Below are 16,685 nucleotides of genomic sequence, written 5' to 3'. Positions count from 1 at the left end.
TTCTCTTACTGAAATAACAGCAGTGGGTGTATGGACTCAAGACCCACGTAGTTGGACTCAATGACATCTCATGGTTGACATTGTCACCAACATAACTCCTTCACACACAGGGAGGTATCCAGACTGCCTGTTCCATTTATATGGTCTCCCTCTGGATCAGAGCCTCAGCAAACTCCAACTTGCCCCAAGATAGCCCCCTTGTTCAACATTTACCTACTCTGTTTTGACTGATGATATGTACTTTCCCTTTTTTGATTATAATATTTATGAGGGTATTCTCCTTTTTTAAATGGTTTTTTGTATACATTATGGGGATTATATTGAATATTCACCTTCCTGCCCTCAGCTGCATGAAAGAGAGTGGGTAGGAATGTGCAATATTTATTATTATTCAGCACTTTCCTGCTCTCTGTCTGTGCTGGTGCACAAACTGCTGCGGACGCAAATGCAGGTAGCTTTGCACCATGGTGCAAGGGTGCCTGCGTTGTAGGCAGGATTTGTTTTGTGCAGGAACTGACACCTTCCTGCATAAAAACAATCCTCTGAGGCTTTTTCCTCTTTCTTTGTGTAGAAAGAGGAAAAACAAGGAGAAATAAACATATTTCTCATTTCGCTTCCACTGTGAAGGTGCAGTATTTTGACACATTTCCTGGAGTACTACTAATGGTAAATCTAGGAATGCACCAACATCCATTGGTGGGAGCATGGGAACACCCACGTTCCACCTATGGAACTCCTGCTGGGGCAGAGTAGCACCAAGTAGCGAATTGTGCTGCCTTGCATTACTCCACATTTACCACTAGGTGGCCCTGTGAAGCTTGGTAAATGCAATTCTGGAATTTAAGTCACCCTTGCACCCCCTTGTGTGAGAAATATGTTGTTAAAATATTAAGAACTGATCAGGTTTTCTCTTCCTTCACTCATTGATTACTACCCTGATCTCCAACCTTTTCTCCCCTTATATTCTATCCTCCTTACAGTAAGCCCTCAATAACCAATGTAAGTTACATTGCCTGCTCCTTGTAGCATGCTACGTTTTGGCCTTTAAATTATGAAGCAAACTGCCATGGTGACACCTACGCATGGGACTACATTTCCAGTGGGCCGTAGATGCTGATGCAATAGTGACATCACCCTGTGCAATCAGCATCTCAGATTCTAACTGGAAGGGAGCCTCTGAGTCTCCCCACCCTGGTGAGACTCATTTAAAAACAGTGGAATTGCAGGCAAGCTGCAACAGTGCTTATGCTGGCATCCCCATGAGCCCAACTGACTACAGAACCCCATCAATGCTATTTATAAGACGAGAGGGAGCAACACATTAATAAAATGATGTTTAACACACAAGCTGGCTTTGAGTCCCCTTGTGCTATTAAAGTGGAACTAGAAAAATGGAAAGTGACATTTGTTTATACATGATTCAGAAGCAAATAATCTCATATTCATGTCACTAATAAAACATGGAAAACCAAACCCATCCTGAGAACTAATTACTTTGTTAGACATCAGTTTTGATTTTATAAAAAGGACTGAAAATCTCTTTCACTTTCATAAACTTACACAATATCTGTACAATAAGGACATCTCACCCAGTGCCCTTGTAGGGCATTTAAGCACACATCGTGGGTCAGCTTCCTTTAGGGGTGTTGTGCTTTATAAGCAGTCTTTTAATTTCACCTTCACAATGCTCTTCTCTTTGCAGCTGTGCAGTGACCCAGGACGTGAACGTACATGTGATTCAGAATGGTCAGTCCCTGCAAGTCATGTTTGAGATAGAGACCTTCATCTTTAAGGACCAGACTTATGTATATATGAAGTGTGATGTGTCCCTGTGCCCAATCACACTGTCAAATACCTGCCAGGTAAGTGATGAGGGTTGATACAGAAAAAGAATGTAAATTCATTTTTAATCAAGCAGGTGCATGAGCCCCAATAGAAGCAGGTGTGGGCACAGTCACACTGAGTTATTGGCATTGTTTAAATAAATAAAAGCTCTAGGAAGCCCAACTAAAGGAAATCAAAGTAAAAAACAGCGAGACCCATGAATGTTCAAACACAATTAAATATTCTTTATTTTTCTAAATTGGGTTTAAGTCATTATTGTGTTGTGTCATGACTTTACTACAGTTTGGTACTGCATAAATACTTTCATCCAAGTTAAGCCTGACAGGAATCAAGCTCAGGTCTATTTGGTGACTTTGGTAGTTCACCCTGATAAGGATTTATATTATTAGTTGAGGTAGGAAAGACACCCCCTGAACTAATTCTCAAATGTCTCACCTAGAGCTTTTATTTATTTAAAAAAAAATTTTATTATGGATCCTAGGTACTTTGGATTGCATCAAGGGATCCCTATTGGATCTATTTTCTTTTTTCTTTTTTTGGGGGGGCTATTTTGGACAACATTATTCCCATTTTTGGTGGATTATTATTTTTGACTATGTCCATACAGAGAGAAATTTGCAACTATAGAACTGAAAGTCATATTTATTTCATTTATTTTCGGTAAGAAATGTTATATTTATTTGTTGGTTTATATATTATGTGATCGTTACTTGGAATTGTGAGGTTTATGTGTTGCATTTATTTTATGTGATAGATTAAGTTTTTTTTTCAGTTGGGAATTTTTACTTTTTTTGTTTAAAAAATGTAGAGGTTTAAGTTTTATTTATTTTTTAGACTAATGTAATAAAATAGAATTATTATTTATATTAAAAATTTTCAGAACTTTAATAGGTTGCTATTGATTTTATAGTATGCCTTTTGCTATTATTTCTAAGTAACCTATTTCTTTGTTGCATTTGATGAGTTTGACTTTAAATTGAAGCATGGGGTAAATTATTTTTGTTTGTTTGCTAAGTTTAGGTGCAATTTGCTTTAAACATTGATCCAATCATAGTTGTTGGTAGCTGAGGTTTCTTTATAATGCTTTTATACATTTGTAGAGTGTATGTTGGGTTCTGCCTCGTGTGGAATGGAAGGCATAATGCCGTCCTTCCCCTGCTTTGTGTGTTTCAGTTTCCTGTGACAAGGTGATGTCATAGACATTCCACCATGGTATTTGGAATTTGGGTTGGCATCTGTGTCTGATGGCATGCAGTCTGCTAACCCATGTGTATTCAAAATAATCCATTAGAGGGCTTAGTTTGTCTTCATTTTGTTGGTAGAAAAGGATATCTTTTAACAAATTGTAGTGGTTGGCTATCTCTGTGACAGGGGCACAGGCTAGTGTCTTCCTTTTCTTTTATTTCAAAGGCAAATTGGCTGTTTGTAGAATCTTGTACACAGAGGGGCCGATTCCGATCTGGGTCGGAAAGCTCTCCGCCTGAGCCAGATCCGGAGTGTTTTTGACCGAGCTGGACTCCTGTAGTCCGTCCGAGTGAGTACGATGTGGCTGCTTGCTGCCGGGCTTGGTTTGGTCGCACTGCCATAGAAGTCAATAGGAGCCGGTTTAGGTTGTCATATAAAAGGAAATGATCCTCGTTATGGGCCTGATTTTGATGCCTGTCGGACTGACTTACACGGTCCTATCAGTGGTTGTTGGACCACCACAGTTTCATCTGAAGCGGGCGGTCTGGCCGAAGGATTATGATGCATTTATCCAATATTATGACTGACCACTGAAAGACTGCTGACTCCGACAACCTTTCTCCGACTGCCCAGATGGTGGTCGGAGAAAAATAGCATGCATTGGGCAGTACAGGGTTCTCCTACAGCTATCCGTATTCTGATGTGTATTTCCGATGACCCAAGCATGGCGGTCCGACTGATTGCCTTAAGTCGTCAAAACAATGGATTTGTTGTACATATACTCACCTAAATCCGCTTTTCTTCAGCAGTCTCCATTGTTGATCCCTTCCTCCAGGTCCCCCGTACACCTTAACAGTTGCACCCCAATGAATACGATACTGTGGGTGCCAGAATCCAGAAAAGTCCTTAAGCAGTATGTATCTCCATTGACTGTGCTGTGCACATTTTTTCAAGCTCCAGCAATAAGGTACATGTTGCACATGGCATATCCCCACATACTTCAGTCATGTGTGTACATGTCCAACTGTATAAGTAGATAATCCTTTATTGTAGCTTGGTTCTAGGATAGGTAAGTAGGAGAAGATAGGAAGTATAGATAAAGCCCCACCAGGAGCAGATCCTAGCAGCTCAGCCTGAGTTGACCAAATGACACTATGAGCACAGAGAGACACCTAGGCATTCCATGATGTCATGGTACATTCTATTCAGTGGAGAACAGTAGAGAAGTAATTTACTACACATCCTCCTTCCTTAGGTAATGACAGCATAAATAGAGAGGAAGATAAGTAAGATACCTCAAAAATAACATTTACATGAAAGTATAACAATGAGATACACATATTTGATACAGTGATACATATTTGATACAGCTGAAGCATTGTGCACTGATTGTGTTGGCCGTATCCTTGTGTTTGTCTGCGTGTGAGTTGGTTTATTTTAATTTTAAACTTGCACTTGCACTTTGAACTGTAAAGGGGAAATACCTGTACCACGAAGCTTCCATTTCCCTCCTCACGCCGCACACGTCCCGCTCCGACCCCGGTCCACTGCAGCTGATCGCTGTTTGTGTGGAGGGCAGACCGAGGAGAGCGAGACACGCCCCCCTGACGCTGTCTCCCAGCTAATTCCTACATAAGGTCCATAGCCTTCGCGCCGCTGAAGCATTGTGCGCTGATTGTGTTGGCCGTATCCTTGTGTTTGTCTTCGTGTGTGTTCATTTATTTTAATTTTAAATTTGCACTTGCACTTTGAACTGTAAAGGGGAAATACCTGTACCACAAACCCTCCATTACCCTCCTCTCGCTGCATGCCTCCCGCTCCGACCCCGGTCTACCGCAGCTGATCGCTGTTTGTATGGAGGGCGGACCGAGGAGAGCGAGACATGCCCCCCTGACGCTGTCTCCCAGCTAATTCCTACATAAGGTCCATAGCCTTCGCGCCGCACCACTGAAGCATTGTGCGCTGATTGTGTGGGCCATATCCTTGCGTTTGTCTCTGTGTGTGTTCGTTTATTTTCATTTTCAACTTGCACTTTCACTTTGAACTATAAAAGGGAAATACCTGAACCACAAAGCCTCCATTTCCCGCCGCACGCGTCCCGCCCTGCTCCGACCCCGGTCCAACGCAGCTGATCGCTGTTTGTGTGGAGGGCGGACCAAGGAGAGCTAGACACGCCCCCCTGACGCTGTCTCCCTGCTAATTCCTACATAAGGTCCATAGCCTTCGTGACGCGCCGCTGAAGCATTGTGCGCTGATTGTGTGGGCCGTATCCTTGTGTTTGTCTGCGTGTGTGTTCGTTTATTTTAATTTTAAACTTGCAATTGCACTTTGAACTGTAAAGGGGAAATACCTGTACCACAAAGCCTTTATTTCCCTCCTCACGCCGCACGCCTCCCACTCCGACCCCGGTCCACCGCAGCTGATCACTGTTTGTGTGGAAGGCGGACCGAGGAGAGCAAGACACGCCCCCATGATGCTGTCTCCCAGCTAATTCCTACATAAGGTCCATAGCATTCGTGACGCGCCGCTGAAGCATTGTGCGCTGATTGTGTTGGCCGTATCCTTGTGTTTGTCTGCGTGTGTGTTTGTTTATTTTAATTTTAAACTTGCACTTGCACTTTGAACTGTAAAGGGGAAATACCTGTACCACAAAGCCTCCATTTCCCTCCGCACGCCTCTCGCCGCACGCCTCCCGCTCCGACCCCGGTCCACCGCAGCAGATCGCTGTTTGTGTGGAGGGCGGACCGAGGCGAGCGAGACACGCCCCTCCTGACCACTTCCCCCAGGGGTACTTACTCAGCCCATGTCAAGACCACGCAGCGGGCGCGCCGGCCGAGCGCCGAAGGCGCGCCAAAGCCAAGCCCGTCTGCGCCCGTCCGCGCCTGACTGGGACCAGGGGCCAGCAATAATGACCATTTGATCTCCTACACTTCTCGCGAACTTCACAACCTAAGGGGCAAATGGGATTTAAACCCCATCACCAAGCTAGCCATGAGTAAAGAAGGGATTCTGCATCCTAGCGACCCTCTCCTCATGTATCTTTCACAGGACATGGGGCCTAGACCTTCCACGCCGCAAAGCCAATCCTCAGCCCCTGTTATGTCTCCCACCCGGGCAACTGGCCCTCTGGCCATCATATATCTAAACACGCGCTCCCTGGTAAAGCACCAGCTCGAAATTTTCCATAGGCTCGACGCCAAAAGACCCGACATCTTACTTTTATCTGAAACGTAGCTAAGCATGGACTCCAACCCCGACATCTTGGCAGCAATACCCCCCGGCTAATAAATCCTCTATGCTAATAGGGGGACGGGTAAAACTGGTGGTGGTGTGGCAACCTCTCTGCAATTTAACAGCGGAAAAACAGGTTATATTTTACCCGCCTACCAGCCTGCAGCAGTACCCTAAGCTGGAGTTTCAGCTCATCCCAGAGGAAGGCCCTCTAGCTCCTGCCAAAATGGTGCACAATTTGGGGTATTACTGGATGGTGGTCTTCAAATGGAGTCCCAAGCAAACAAAACTGCTAAGGTTTGCTTCTCTCTATTACGGATGCTACGCCAGATCCTCCCGCTTCTGCCCAAAGATACCCGCTCGCTTGTGGTAAGGCGCGTAACTATTAGTAGATTGGACTACTGCAATGCCCTGTACTTGGGTGCACCACAGTACATTCTACAGAGATTGCAGAGTCCAGTCTTTGGCAGCAAAGCTGGCACTGAACAGGCACCGCAGGGCATTCCCAAAACCGATGCCCTGAGAACTTACAGTGGCTCAACAACTAAACCGTTTAGAGAGGGTCCAAGGGATATTTAATTTAAAGACCCCTACCTGATTATTGTCCCCAGCTACTTACATATGTATAACACAAAAAACAGGGGGGTCTACCAGCTTAGTTATGTGGCTGCACTGTCAGTCCGAGTTAACAGAATCTCGGCGTGGATAAGTCACATCAGCTTATTTCAAAACAAGGTGAACACTATATGTATAGGAAAGACCAACACGTTACAGATCATTCATACATGGTTGACAAATCCAAAACAATTAGCAAAGGGTTACCATCAAATTGACTCAATGATCAGTCCTATCATATGGCCAAACCCCGGTGCAAATCAGGCTAGTCCCCTGATCATTGGGACTTCATGCGCCGCACCATTAGTTGCTGGTCAAGGATTTGGTCCACCCATACAAAGAGACCAACAATGATGGCTGATCTTTGATGGTAAAGTGAGAAACCGTGCAACAGAAAAAATAGTGACTTTAAAATAGGATGGAGTGTCCTCCTATTTCTAACTTTATTCTACGGACGAACCACACCTCCTAATTAAAAACATAGAACAGTGCAAAAAAAAAGGACAGTCAACAAATATCTGTCTAATAACGGGCCAACATGTTTCTGCCTAGCGGGTATTTTATCCCATGGCATTCGTCAGGGCCTCTGTTCTTACAATAGTTGCACTAAGTAGTGATGAAACAAAAGAAACACCACCACCACCAAAGTGAAATAGTAGGATGTATAAGTGTTGAGTACGATACAACCTGTACCAACCAATGACATTAACCCTCCATGTCAGATAGGAAATACGAATTCTATGGAGGAAAATGCATAGTCATTATCAACTTACTATGTCAATCACCTATACAATGTGTTTCACCAAAAACAGTTTCAAAGAAAATATTGTATTTATGCTCACCCTTCATGGTAGGGAAATGGACCTCACCCCACCTGGACCTTGCTCAGGTTCTACGAGGCCCCACACTACATGAATATAAGAGGTAAAACAGAAGTAGAGCACCCATAGAGCATAATTACACAGTCTATTCCAGTGCCTAACATTCCTTTCCATGTGAGGAGACTCTAGTAACTGAACTATGTGTGCCCAGCCCCTTGGACTCCCAGGTCTACCTTCCAACACAAATATATCCTCATAGAGGTTAATTATCTATTCATAGTGGGACTACTACTGAGTTGCAGACTCTAACAACAACATTCTTTCTGGCTGTGTTATCCATACTGAGCTTCCTGTGGCTTCTCATATAATGAACCAGCTATAGAGTCACCTATCCATCGGTACCTCAAAGCTCACATCTGAGTCTTGGGGGAGGTACCGACCTGTAGATGGTCTCTCCTTAAATAATTAACTCAGGGTTTGTTGGTATTGTAACCCTACGCCTCACTTGTCAGAATAGCAACAATAAATGGCAGTTCTTTACTCACAAGAGCGATTATTTTACCATCCCCAGTGCTTATCTCTGCTGAATTGGTAGCAAATAACCAGAAAGCATTATTATTAACCCAGTTTGTTGTAAAGTTAAAAGCGCACTACTTTACACTCGAAATCGCGCAGGAATTTGTGCTCTAAACTAAAGCATGAGATCATCAGCCCCATTTTGGTAGTTCGTTAGGTGATATTATACAGTGATGATCGAGGGTCTATTACAGCTTCCGGTCGTTCAACCAGCTCCGATCAATGGCAGTGATCCAATCAACGTGACCAATAATGTGATGCACTCGGCATTTCCGCTGGGTGTGTCGCGCAACCACTCGCATTAGGGACAGTGCTTTCCCAAATGCAAGGGACTTTGTCTCATGTCGAGATCTCGCGAGTGCCTCCCCCAAGACTCAGATGTGAGCTTTGAGGTACCGACGGATAGGTGAGTCTATAGCTGGTTCATTGTATGAGAAGCCACAGGAAGCTCAGTGTGAATAACACAGCCAGAAAGAATGTTGTTGTTAGAGTCTGCAACTCAGTAGTAGTCCCACTATGAATAGATAATTAACCTCTATGAGGATATATTTGTGTTGGAAGGTAGACCTGGGAGTCCAAGGGGCTGGGCACACATAGTTCAGTTACTAGAGTCTCCTCACATGTTGGTCCCTAGAGGTAAGGGGATCTAATGGACAGGAATGTTGGGCACTGGAATAGACTGTGAAATTATGTTCTATGGGTGCTCTACTTCTGTTTTACCTCTTATATTTATGTAGTGCGGGGCCTCGTAGTACCTGAGCAAGGTCCAGGTGAGATGAGGTCCATTTCCCTGCCATGAAGGGTGAGCATAAATACAATATTTTCTTTGAAACTGTTTTTGGTGAAACACATTGTATAGGTGATTGACATAGTAAGTTTATAATGACTATGCATTTTCCTCCATAGAATTCGTATTTCCTATCTGACATGGAGGGTTAATGTCATTGGTTGGTACAGGTTGTATCGTACTCAACACTTATACATCCTACTTTTTCACTTTGGTAGTGGTGGTGTTTCTTTTGTTTCATCACTACTTAGTGCAACTATTGTAAGAACAGAGGCCCTGACGAATGCCATGGGATAAAATACCCGCTAGGCAGAAACATGTTGGCCCGTTATTAGACAGATATTTGTTGACTGTCCTTTTTTTTTGCACTGTTCTATGTTTTTAATTAGGAGGTGTGGTTCGTCCGTAGAATAAAGTTAGAAATAGGAGGTCACTCCATCCTATTTTAAAGTCACTATTTTTTCTGTTGCACGGTTTCTCACTTTACCATCAAAGATCAGCCATCATTGTTGGTCTGTTTGTATGGGTGGACCAAATCCTTGACCAGCAACTAATGGTGCGGCGCTTGAAGTCCCAATGATCAGGGGACTAGCCTGATTTGCACCGGGGTTTGGCCATATGATAGGACTGATCATTGAGTCAATTTGATGGTAACCCTTTGCTAATTGTTTTGGATTTGTCAACCATGTATGAATGATCTGTACCGTATTGGTCTTTCATATACATATAGTGTTCACCTTGTTTTGAAATAAGCTGTCTTGATGTGACTTATCCACCCCAAGATTCTGTTAACTCGGACTGACAGTGCAGCCACATAACTAAGCTGGGAGACCCCCCTGTTTTTTGTGTTATACAACTTACAGTGGCTGCCTGTTAAAGAGAGAGTGTGTTTTAAATCTCTCTGTATTGTGTATATAGCAGCGCATGGCATGGTACCCATCCCACTACAGGAAAGATTTACTTATCATAACCCGAAAAGACAGCTCCGCTCCTCCAATGCGAGTCGAATAAGAACGACAAGATTTAAAAAAACTAGGATGGGGTGCAGAGCCTTCGGTGTGGCAGCCACACGTCTCTGGAACGACCTTTCTCAGACTATCAGATAGGCCGACTCACTGTCATGTTTCAGAAAGAGTCTGAAAACCTGGTTATTTCCATGAGCGGAAAAGTAGATCTCCCCTACCAGCTCAGGTTGTTCTTTGTGCTGACTAGTCTGAAGTCTAAGCACCAGGATACCCATAGGGTGGCAGTTTTGCGCTATATAAATGATAAATACAATACAATACAATACATATCTAATAGTGTACTACATGAGGTATCAGAAATACCATTAGCATGAGCATAAATACAATAAGATCCAGAAATATTTGAATAATTTAAAATTGCAAATATCATTACTACTACACGCCCCATCCCCCTCCCTTAGGGAAAAACAAAGCATGGTTCAGATGAATATAAACCAATGCAACAAAGAAGGGTGGTCACCCCCACAACCTCCCCATACATGGGAACACCACAGGGTAGGCACCCTGGTAAACAAAGGTGGGTGTAGACACTGATCCTTGGGAGAAAACAACATACCCCCAAAAAAACAACAGGGATAAGATTCACTCTAGATAACTGGAAGAGTGTAACCTCCTCAACAGAAATACACAAGAGGAAACACTCTGGAAAAAAACCAAAAGTTCCCCAGGTTAGAAGGCATGCTGACACTGAAAACTAGGATTAAGATCCATTAAGATTAACGGAAGAGATCTAAACACTAGAGAAAAGCTTCTCCCTCAAAGTCCTACCAACATGAAACCCTTGGCCATGAGTTCCAAGCAAGAGGACATCGACCGGAGCATAGTGTCAACATGAAAAGGATTCTCCATAGGTAGTATCCCTTGGAACTGACAACACACATTTCCCCAAACAAGAGAACAACATAGGGTACTCACCTCGGAAAATGACACCACCTCCCCTAAGTAGGGTACACCACGGGATACTCACCATGGAAAACTACTCAACCTCCCCTTAGTAGGGTATACCACTGGGAACTGGTATGGGGCATTGACTACCCCCAAACAATGCAACCTCCCCAAAGTAGGGTACACCACAGGGTACTCACCTAGGAACTGATATGGGCACTGACTACCCACATACCCCACAACCTCCCCTAAGTAGGGTAAACCTAGAAGGATACACCACAGGGCCTGGAAAATTACACACCATCCCCTAAGTAGAGTATACCAGGGATATTGGCCATTAGAATTGGAATGAGACACTGAACGCCCACACATAAAGGGTACACAAAGAGTAATGACCCTTGAAACTAGATGAGGCACTAATCACTCACACCACCTCCCCAAAGTAGGGTACACTACAGAATAAACGTTTGTCACCCTAGAAAACCAAGCAACCTCCCCTAAGAGCAAAAACTAACTGGAATAAGGCAGTGACTGCCCACACCACCTCCCCATAAAAAGGGTACACATGGGGTAATTACTGTAGAAACCTCCTATAAGTAGGGTAATAAGAACAAGAACTAATGCTCTAAATTGCACATGCATCAAAACATGCATAGTAATGATAAATAAACAAACAAAGAGAAAGATCTTTAACACTGGTGAGCGGTCTCTCACCAGAAGTCGTCACCGATGAGAAACTGGTTCCTTGCTCGTTAGGTGTTGCTCCATGTAGCTCCAGGAGAGTTGTCCCCTACCAGTATGGACGAGACATCGCATACATTGTCAAAGGCATTGTGACTTGTAGCAGGCAAGGACAGACTAGCCTTGTAACAATCTCTGGAACTGACAACATGTTCTTGGTGCTTGCCTAGTATTGACTTTGCTTGTGACATATCGCTAACTATAAGTGTAGGCACGGCGCATTCAAGGCAGCAAGGATCGCAGTAAACAGACAACGAAAATAAACGTGATTGAAGAAGAGGCTCACAATTACTCTTCTAAGATGATATGCTGAGGCCAAGCACGAGACTTCCGCGTGGAGAAATGTTGCAGCCTGAAGGTTGAAAGCCACGAGAAAAACGTGGTTGGCAGACAGGAGCTCCAAGTAATAGTTCATAGTAGATGTGCTGTAGCCAGGCACAAAATGGCGGCACGCTTCCTGATGCGGCGCTGTGTGGCTCACGGTGCGCTGTTGCATTCAGGCATCACTGGTCAGCTGCGAACTAGGGAAGAAGAATGTCATTGTGGATTCCTCCTGCCTCTGCGTGGCACCAAGAGAACGGTAAGGTGCACGTGCATGAGGTTTAAAAGTAAACCAAGTATAACGGTTTGCCATGGTGCGGAGTCATGAAAGGTGCCACAACTGTTAAAGAAACAGTGAAAAGTGCCCAAGGTCACAAGTGGCACAGCTGACACTGCAAAGGGTTACGATGCACGGCACAAGAATAAACATTCACTCGCAAAACACGCACATATTTTAGCCTCTGTTTGTGTTCATCAAAGATGTTGCTTAACACTTCAAGACGGTCAGTGGCTCCTCCTAAAATAGGAGGCTGTTGGGAGGTCAATTACCACACACAAACCTGTTCACGCTGATAGACACTTTAGTCACAAGACTTGCTGTCAAACTGCGATGCTTCACAATGCAAGACCCAGATAGGGCAGCGAAACCAGCAGGGTGCACAAACCTGTTGTGCCACGGTGAAACTTGTTGCTGGAGAGACTGTAGCTAGCAGCAGACTTTCAGATGACAGCAGGGTCTTTGGTGATTGCATAAGATACGCCCAGGTTGCAGGCTGTCCAGGTAGTGCAGGACACTGGTGGGGCTGGCTGGGGCATTACCTTTGAGTTTCAATTGATGTTTTGAAAGTCCTTAATGTCCTTGGTTCCTTGTCTTTTAGTTCCTTAGTTCCTTAGTTGTCTTTACTCCACGCGGTGGTTCTTTAAGATCATCGCCAAATTGTTGTAAAGGAAGATGAACAGTCCAACTGTATAAGTAGATAATCCTTTATTGTACTTTGGTTGTAGGATAGGTAAGTAGGAGAAGATAGGAAGTATAGATAAAGCCCCACCAGGAGCAGATCCTAGCAGCTCAGCCTGTGTTGACCAACTGACACTATGAGCATAGAGAGACACCCAGGCATTCCATGATGTCATGGTACATTCTATTCAGTGGAGAACAGTAGAGAAGTAACTTACTACAGTACACTACACATGTTTTCTGTGATTTTTGTACACAAATGTAATGACATATTGGGGGTATGTGCTCCACTGTACATGTGATCGACGCAGTAGCAGCAGTTGAATCGTAATACTGGTGGGGAAACGTCCTGGCTTTAGCAAATTGTAAAATACCCGCCAAGACATCAGACATAAGCTCAGTGCAACCAGCATCGTAATCAAGCCATATGTGTCATTGTTAAATGTTAAGGTATTCTTGGGTTCTGGTGTCTTCTATAGACAGGAGGAGTATCACTGCTGTTTTTTTTAGTTCCTGCAATAAAACACTTGTTTAGGTGGTAGTTGAAAGGTGATGTGTTTGGGGACTTCAAGCATATATTTGTGGAGAATTATGATTGTTGTTTCCGGGGAGCTAATGCTTGCGTCTCTTATATCCTGCAACACCTCTCTTAGTTCTATGTCCGTCACATTTGGGGGGTGGTGGTGTTTTCTTACATGAATACTACTTCATCTTTTGAAGTTGCCCTTCCATATCATGCATCAGAATAATTTTTGGTACATTTCCTGTTACATTTTTTGTTCACACACTTTCTTGGTTATAGGTGTAGCCTATGTGCCTTAGGGGCCTATTATAAGTAGAGCAGTCTTGGGATGCTATACTCTCAATAACAGTCCAACCACCTCACTCAGATGGTTGTATTTTGAGTGCAGTGGTCATATTGTGAGTTTCCGGTCCACAAGATTTTTCACGGTTCTGATCCCGCCATGAAAAAGCTGGCGAAAAGACAAGGAGGGGGCCCTAAACAGGGTCCCCAGGCAAATCTGATTTTAGGTTAGGTGAGGGGGACACATGTTGCGCCCCCCTACAATTGCCTTTTGGTGCGTGTGCCGTGTGACGTCCATGATATATGCCACACATTGTATGTACATGTGAAGCAGGCTCTCCCACAGTGGCAGTCTGCTTGTTAGGCGCTCCTATGAGCCAAACAGACTGTCGCCGCACGGCCCACCTGTCTTGGATTCAATTTAGAATCTGGCGGGCGGATGAATCGCAGGGTTAGCGGTCTTCCTGAGACCATGGCGGCGACGATCCCAGCCGAAGACACCAAACAGAATAAGGCCATTAATAACTGCTTTCCTTTTTGTGATGTTATGTATTTGGCTGTTTCTGTCATTGTGTCTGAAAGTAGTGTGATCATATAAATATATACTATATTTAAACGTTTTTTACACTGTTTTGCAGATTTTCTGTTGGGGATGTTCTAATGTGGAGCAGGTGCTTTCATTTCTGTTAGAGGAAATAAAACATCCATTTAATTTTAAATGTTAATTTCTAGTTAGTTTGTAGAGCTTGAGATTATCTGGTTAATTTGTATTCACTATTTGGATACATTTATATTAATTCATATAACTTTGTTGTTTGTGATACTTGTATCTTTTCAGGCAGTATGTCACTTTTTTAATTCGTAGTGTTTACTTTCAGAAAGTACATGTAAAGAGACGTAAGTTGAAGAGTGTTTTATTCATATTTTGCTATTTTACATTTTTAAGTTTATTTAGCAAAAAGGTCTAGTTTAAATATATGTTTACTTGGGTAGGGAGTTGTTGAGTTGTATCTTTTTTTTACAGCAAATGCAAACTCATTCAGAGATATCATTTCTAGTAGTGCGACACATCTTCAATATAGCTGGAAATACATACGCTAAGAAGAGTAATATGTAAAGTATTGGAATACATTATGTAACAAAACATTATTGTCCGTTGCTTCCCATGTGGTGAGCTCCCTGCAGGCCCAGGCGCATGGTGGGCAAATAGAATATGCACAGCAGCTCAGATGGCCAACGAGGGCGGGGCACTCAATTGGTGTGCCAGGAACACACCGGCCCCCACTCTCATATCAGATCACTATTCTAGCTAGGAAACAAGCAGCCTCATTATCTAAATGTGGCATTGTTTGAAGCCAAATGATCATCTCTGTCTAATTCATCAGCACAGAAAAGATAGGCAAAGCCAACCATCCTAGGCAAAGTGTCTGTGTGTTTTATATATATTATATAGCAGCAGCAGGCGGGCTCTAGCAGCAGGTGTCCAACTTCAGCATGGCCATTAATGTTGCAAACTTGATCTGGCCTCCAATCTCCGTGTTTGGCCTGGAAGGTCGCTATGCAACTGCTCTTTATTCTGCTGCTTCAAAAGAAAAGAAACTGGACCAATTTGAGAAAGATCTCACCAGAGTATCGGCTTTAGTAAAAGAATCCAAAATGTTTGCTCTCATTACCAATACCCAGGTGAAGTGTGCACTCAAACAGAAGAGTCTAAATGATGTTTTTAGCAAAAGAGAAACTTGTACCCATCACCATCAACTTTGTTAACTTACTGGCAGAGAATGGCCGCCTATGCAACACTGAGGCTATCATTGCTTCCTTCAGTAAAACTTTGAGCGCTCACCGTGGTGAAGTACTTTGTTCTGTCACATCTGCAAGGCCTTTGGATGAGCCCACATTGGCTGATTTAAAAACTGCTCTGAATGGATTTCTGTCTAAAGGACAAGTCCTGCAGCTGGAGACCCAGACTGATCCAGCAATCATCGGTGGAATGGTTATCAGCATTGGTGATAAATATATCAATATGTCAACAAAAGCCAACATTCAGAAACTGAGCAAAATTATGCGGGAGACCGCATAGGAAAATATTTCTGTAAAAGTGATATTTTTATTGCACTGTTCAATTTCATCATGAAGCCCCTACATGTATTGAATCAATATATATATATATTATCTACTGGCGGTCGACAGTAGATAGTTATAGTTAGGACCTAGTTTCCATAGGAAAAACGTTTTTTCTTTTTTTAATAACTTTGGCGCCAGATGGAGAATCTTGGCCAAATTTCATAAACTAGTGCGGTGCTCCGGTCAGCTCCTGTCTCGAAAATTTTGGGGTGATTCGCCAAGCGGGGGCTGAGAAAAAAGGGTGGTCCCAAAACGTGTTTTTCACATGTTATTTTCCATAGGAAACTTTAGACATGGCTACAGCCCGAACTGCTGAACGGAATTACACCAAATTTGGCAAAAAGGTAGCCCTTGGATCGGAAAGAGACCTTTTTGTTAAATGGTCTAAATCCGTTAAGTAGTTCCTGAGATATTCAAAAAATAAAATGTTTTGATATCTGGGCGGAGCCTAACACCTGAGCACGAGCTTAGCTCTAATTGGCTGCCAACAATTCAAACCAGGAAATGTTGGCAGCCATCTTGTGCTCCTACAGAGGGAGAAAGAAACGGTGAGAAAAATCCCCTTGCACCAAGTGACAATCAATTGATTTTTTAATGGAGGATGATGGTGCTGCGATCAATGTTTTTCTGTGTTTTCTCTCTGGCTTGAAAAGCCTCCCCTCGCGCTGCCTGCACGAGGGCCTCTGAAGGCTGGGGCTTTCATAGGAATTCAGGCTGGCTGAGGGGTGCTCTGGGCCGGTAAGGTTAGTGGCATGAAGCCCAGAGA

At 43.5% G+C, this 16,685-nt stretch overlaps 1 protein-coding gene and 1 pseudogene across 1 annotated transcript in view; both read left to right on the top strand.

Annotated features, from left to right (window-relative positions):
* Positions 1-13,798, top strand: part of LOC147725098 (uromodulin-like) — a 227,911-nt gene extending 214,113 nt beyond the window's left edge. Inside the window, exons 8-9 of the mRNA XM_086918170.1 lie at positions 1,703-1,862; positions 13,793-13,798. Of these exons, the coding sequence (XP_086774296.1) occupies positions 1,703-1,862; positions 13,793-13,798 (166 nt within the window). The remainder of the gene's footprint in view (positions 1-1,702; positions 1,863-13,792) is intronic.
* A 157-nt stretch (positions 13,799-13,955) lies between these two features.
* On the top strand, positions 13,956-15,875 carry LOC147725097 (ATP synthase peripheral stalk subunit OSCP, mitochondrial pseudogene; annotated as a pseudogene).
* The last annotated feature ends 810 nt before the right edge of the window (positions 15,876-16,685 follow it).

Source organism: Lissotriton vulgaris, chromosome 4_1 (genome assembly GCF_964263255.1).
Source record: "Lissotriton vulgaris chromosome 4_1, aLisVul1.2, whole genome shotgun sequence".
In the NCBI taxonomy this organism is placed as follows: Eukaryota; Metazoa; Chordata; class Amphibia; order Caudata; family Salamandridae; genus Lissotriton; species Lissotriton vulgaris.
Note: the sequence above shows the minus strand (reverse complement) of the source record. Positions and strands in the feature narration are given on the sequence as shown.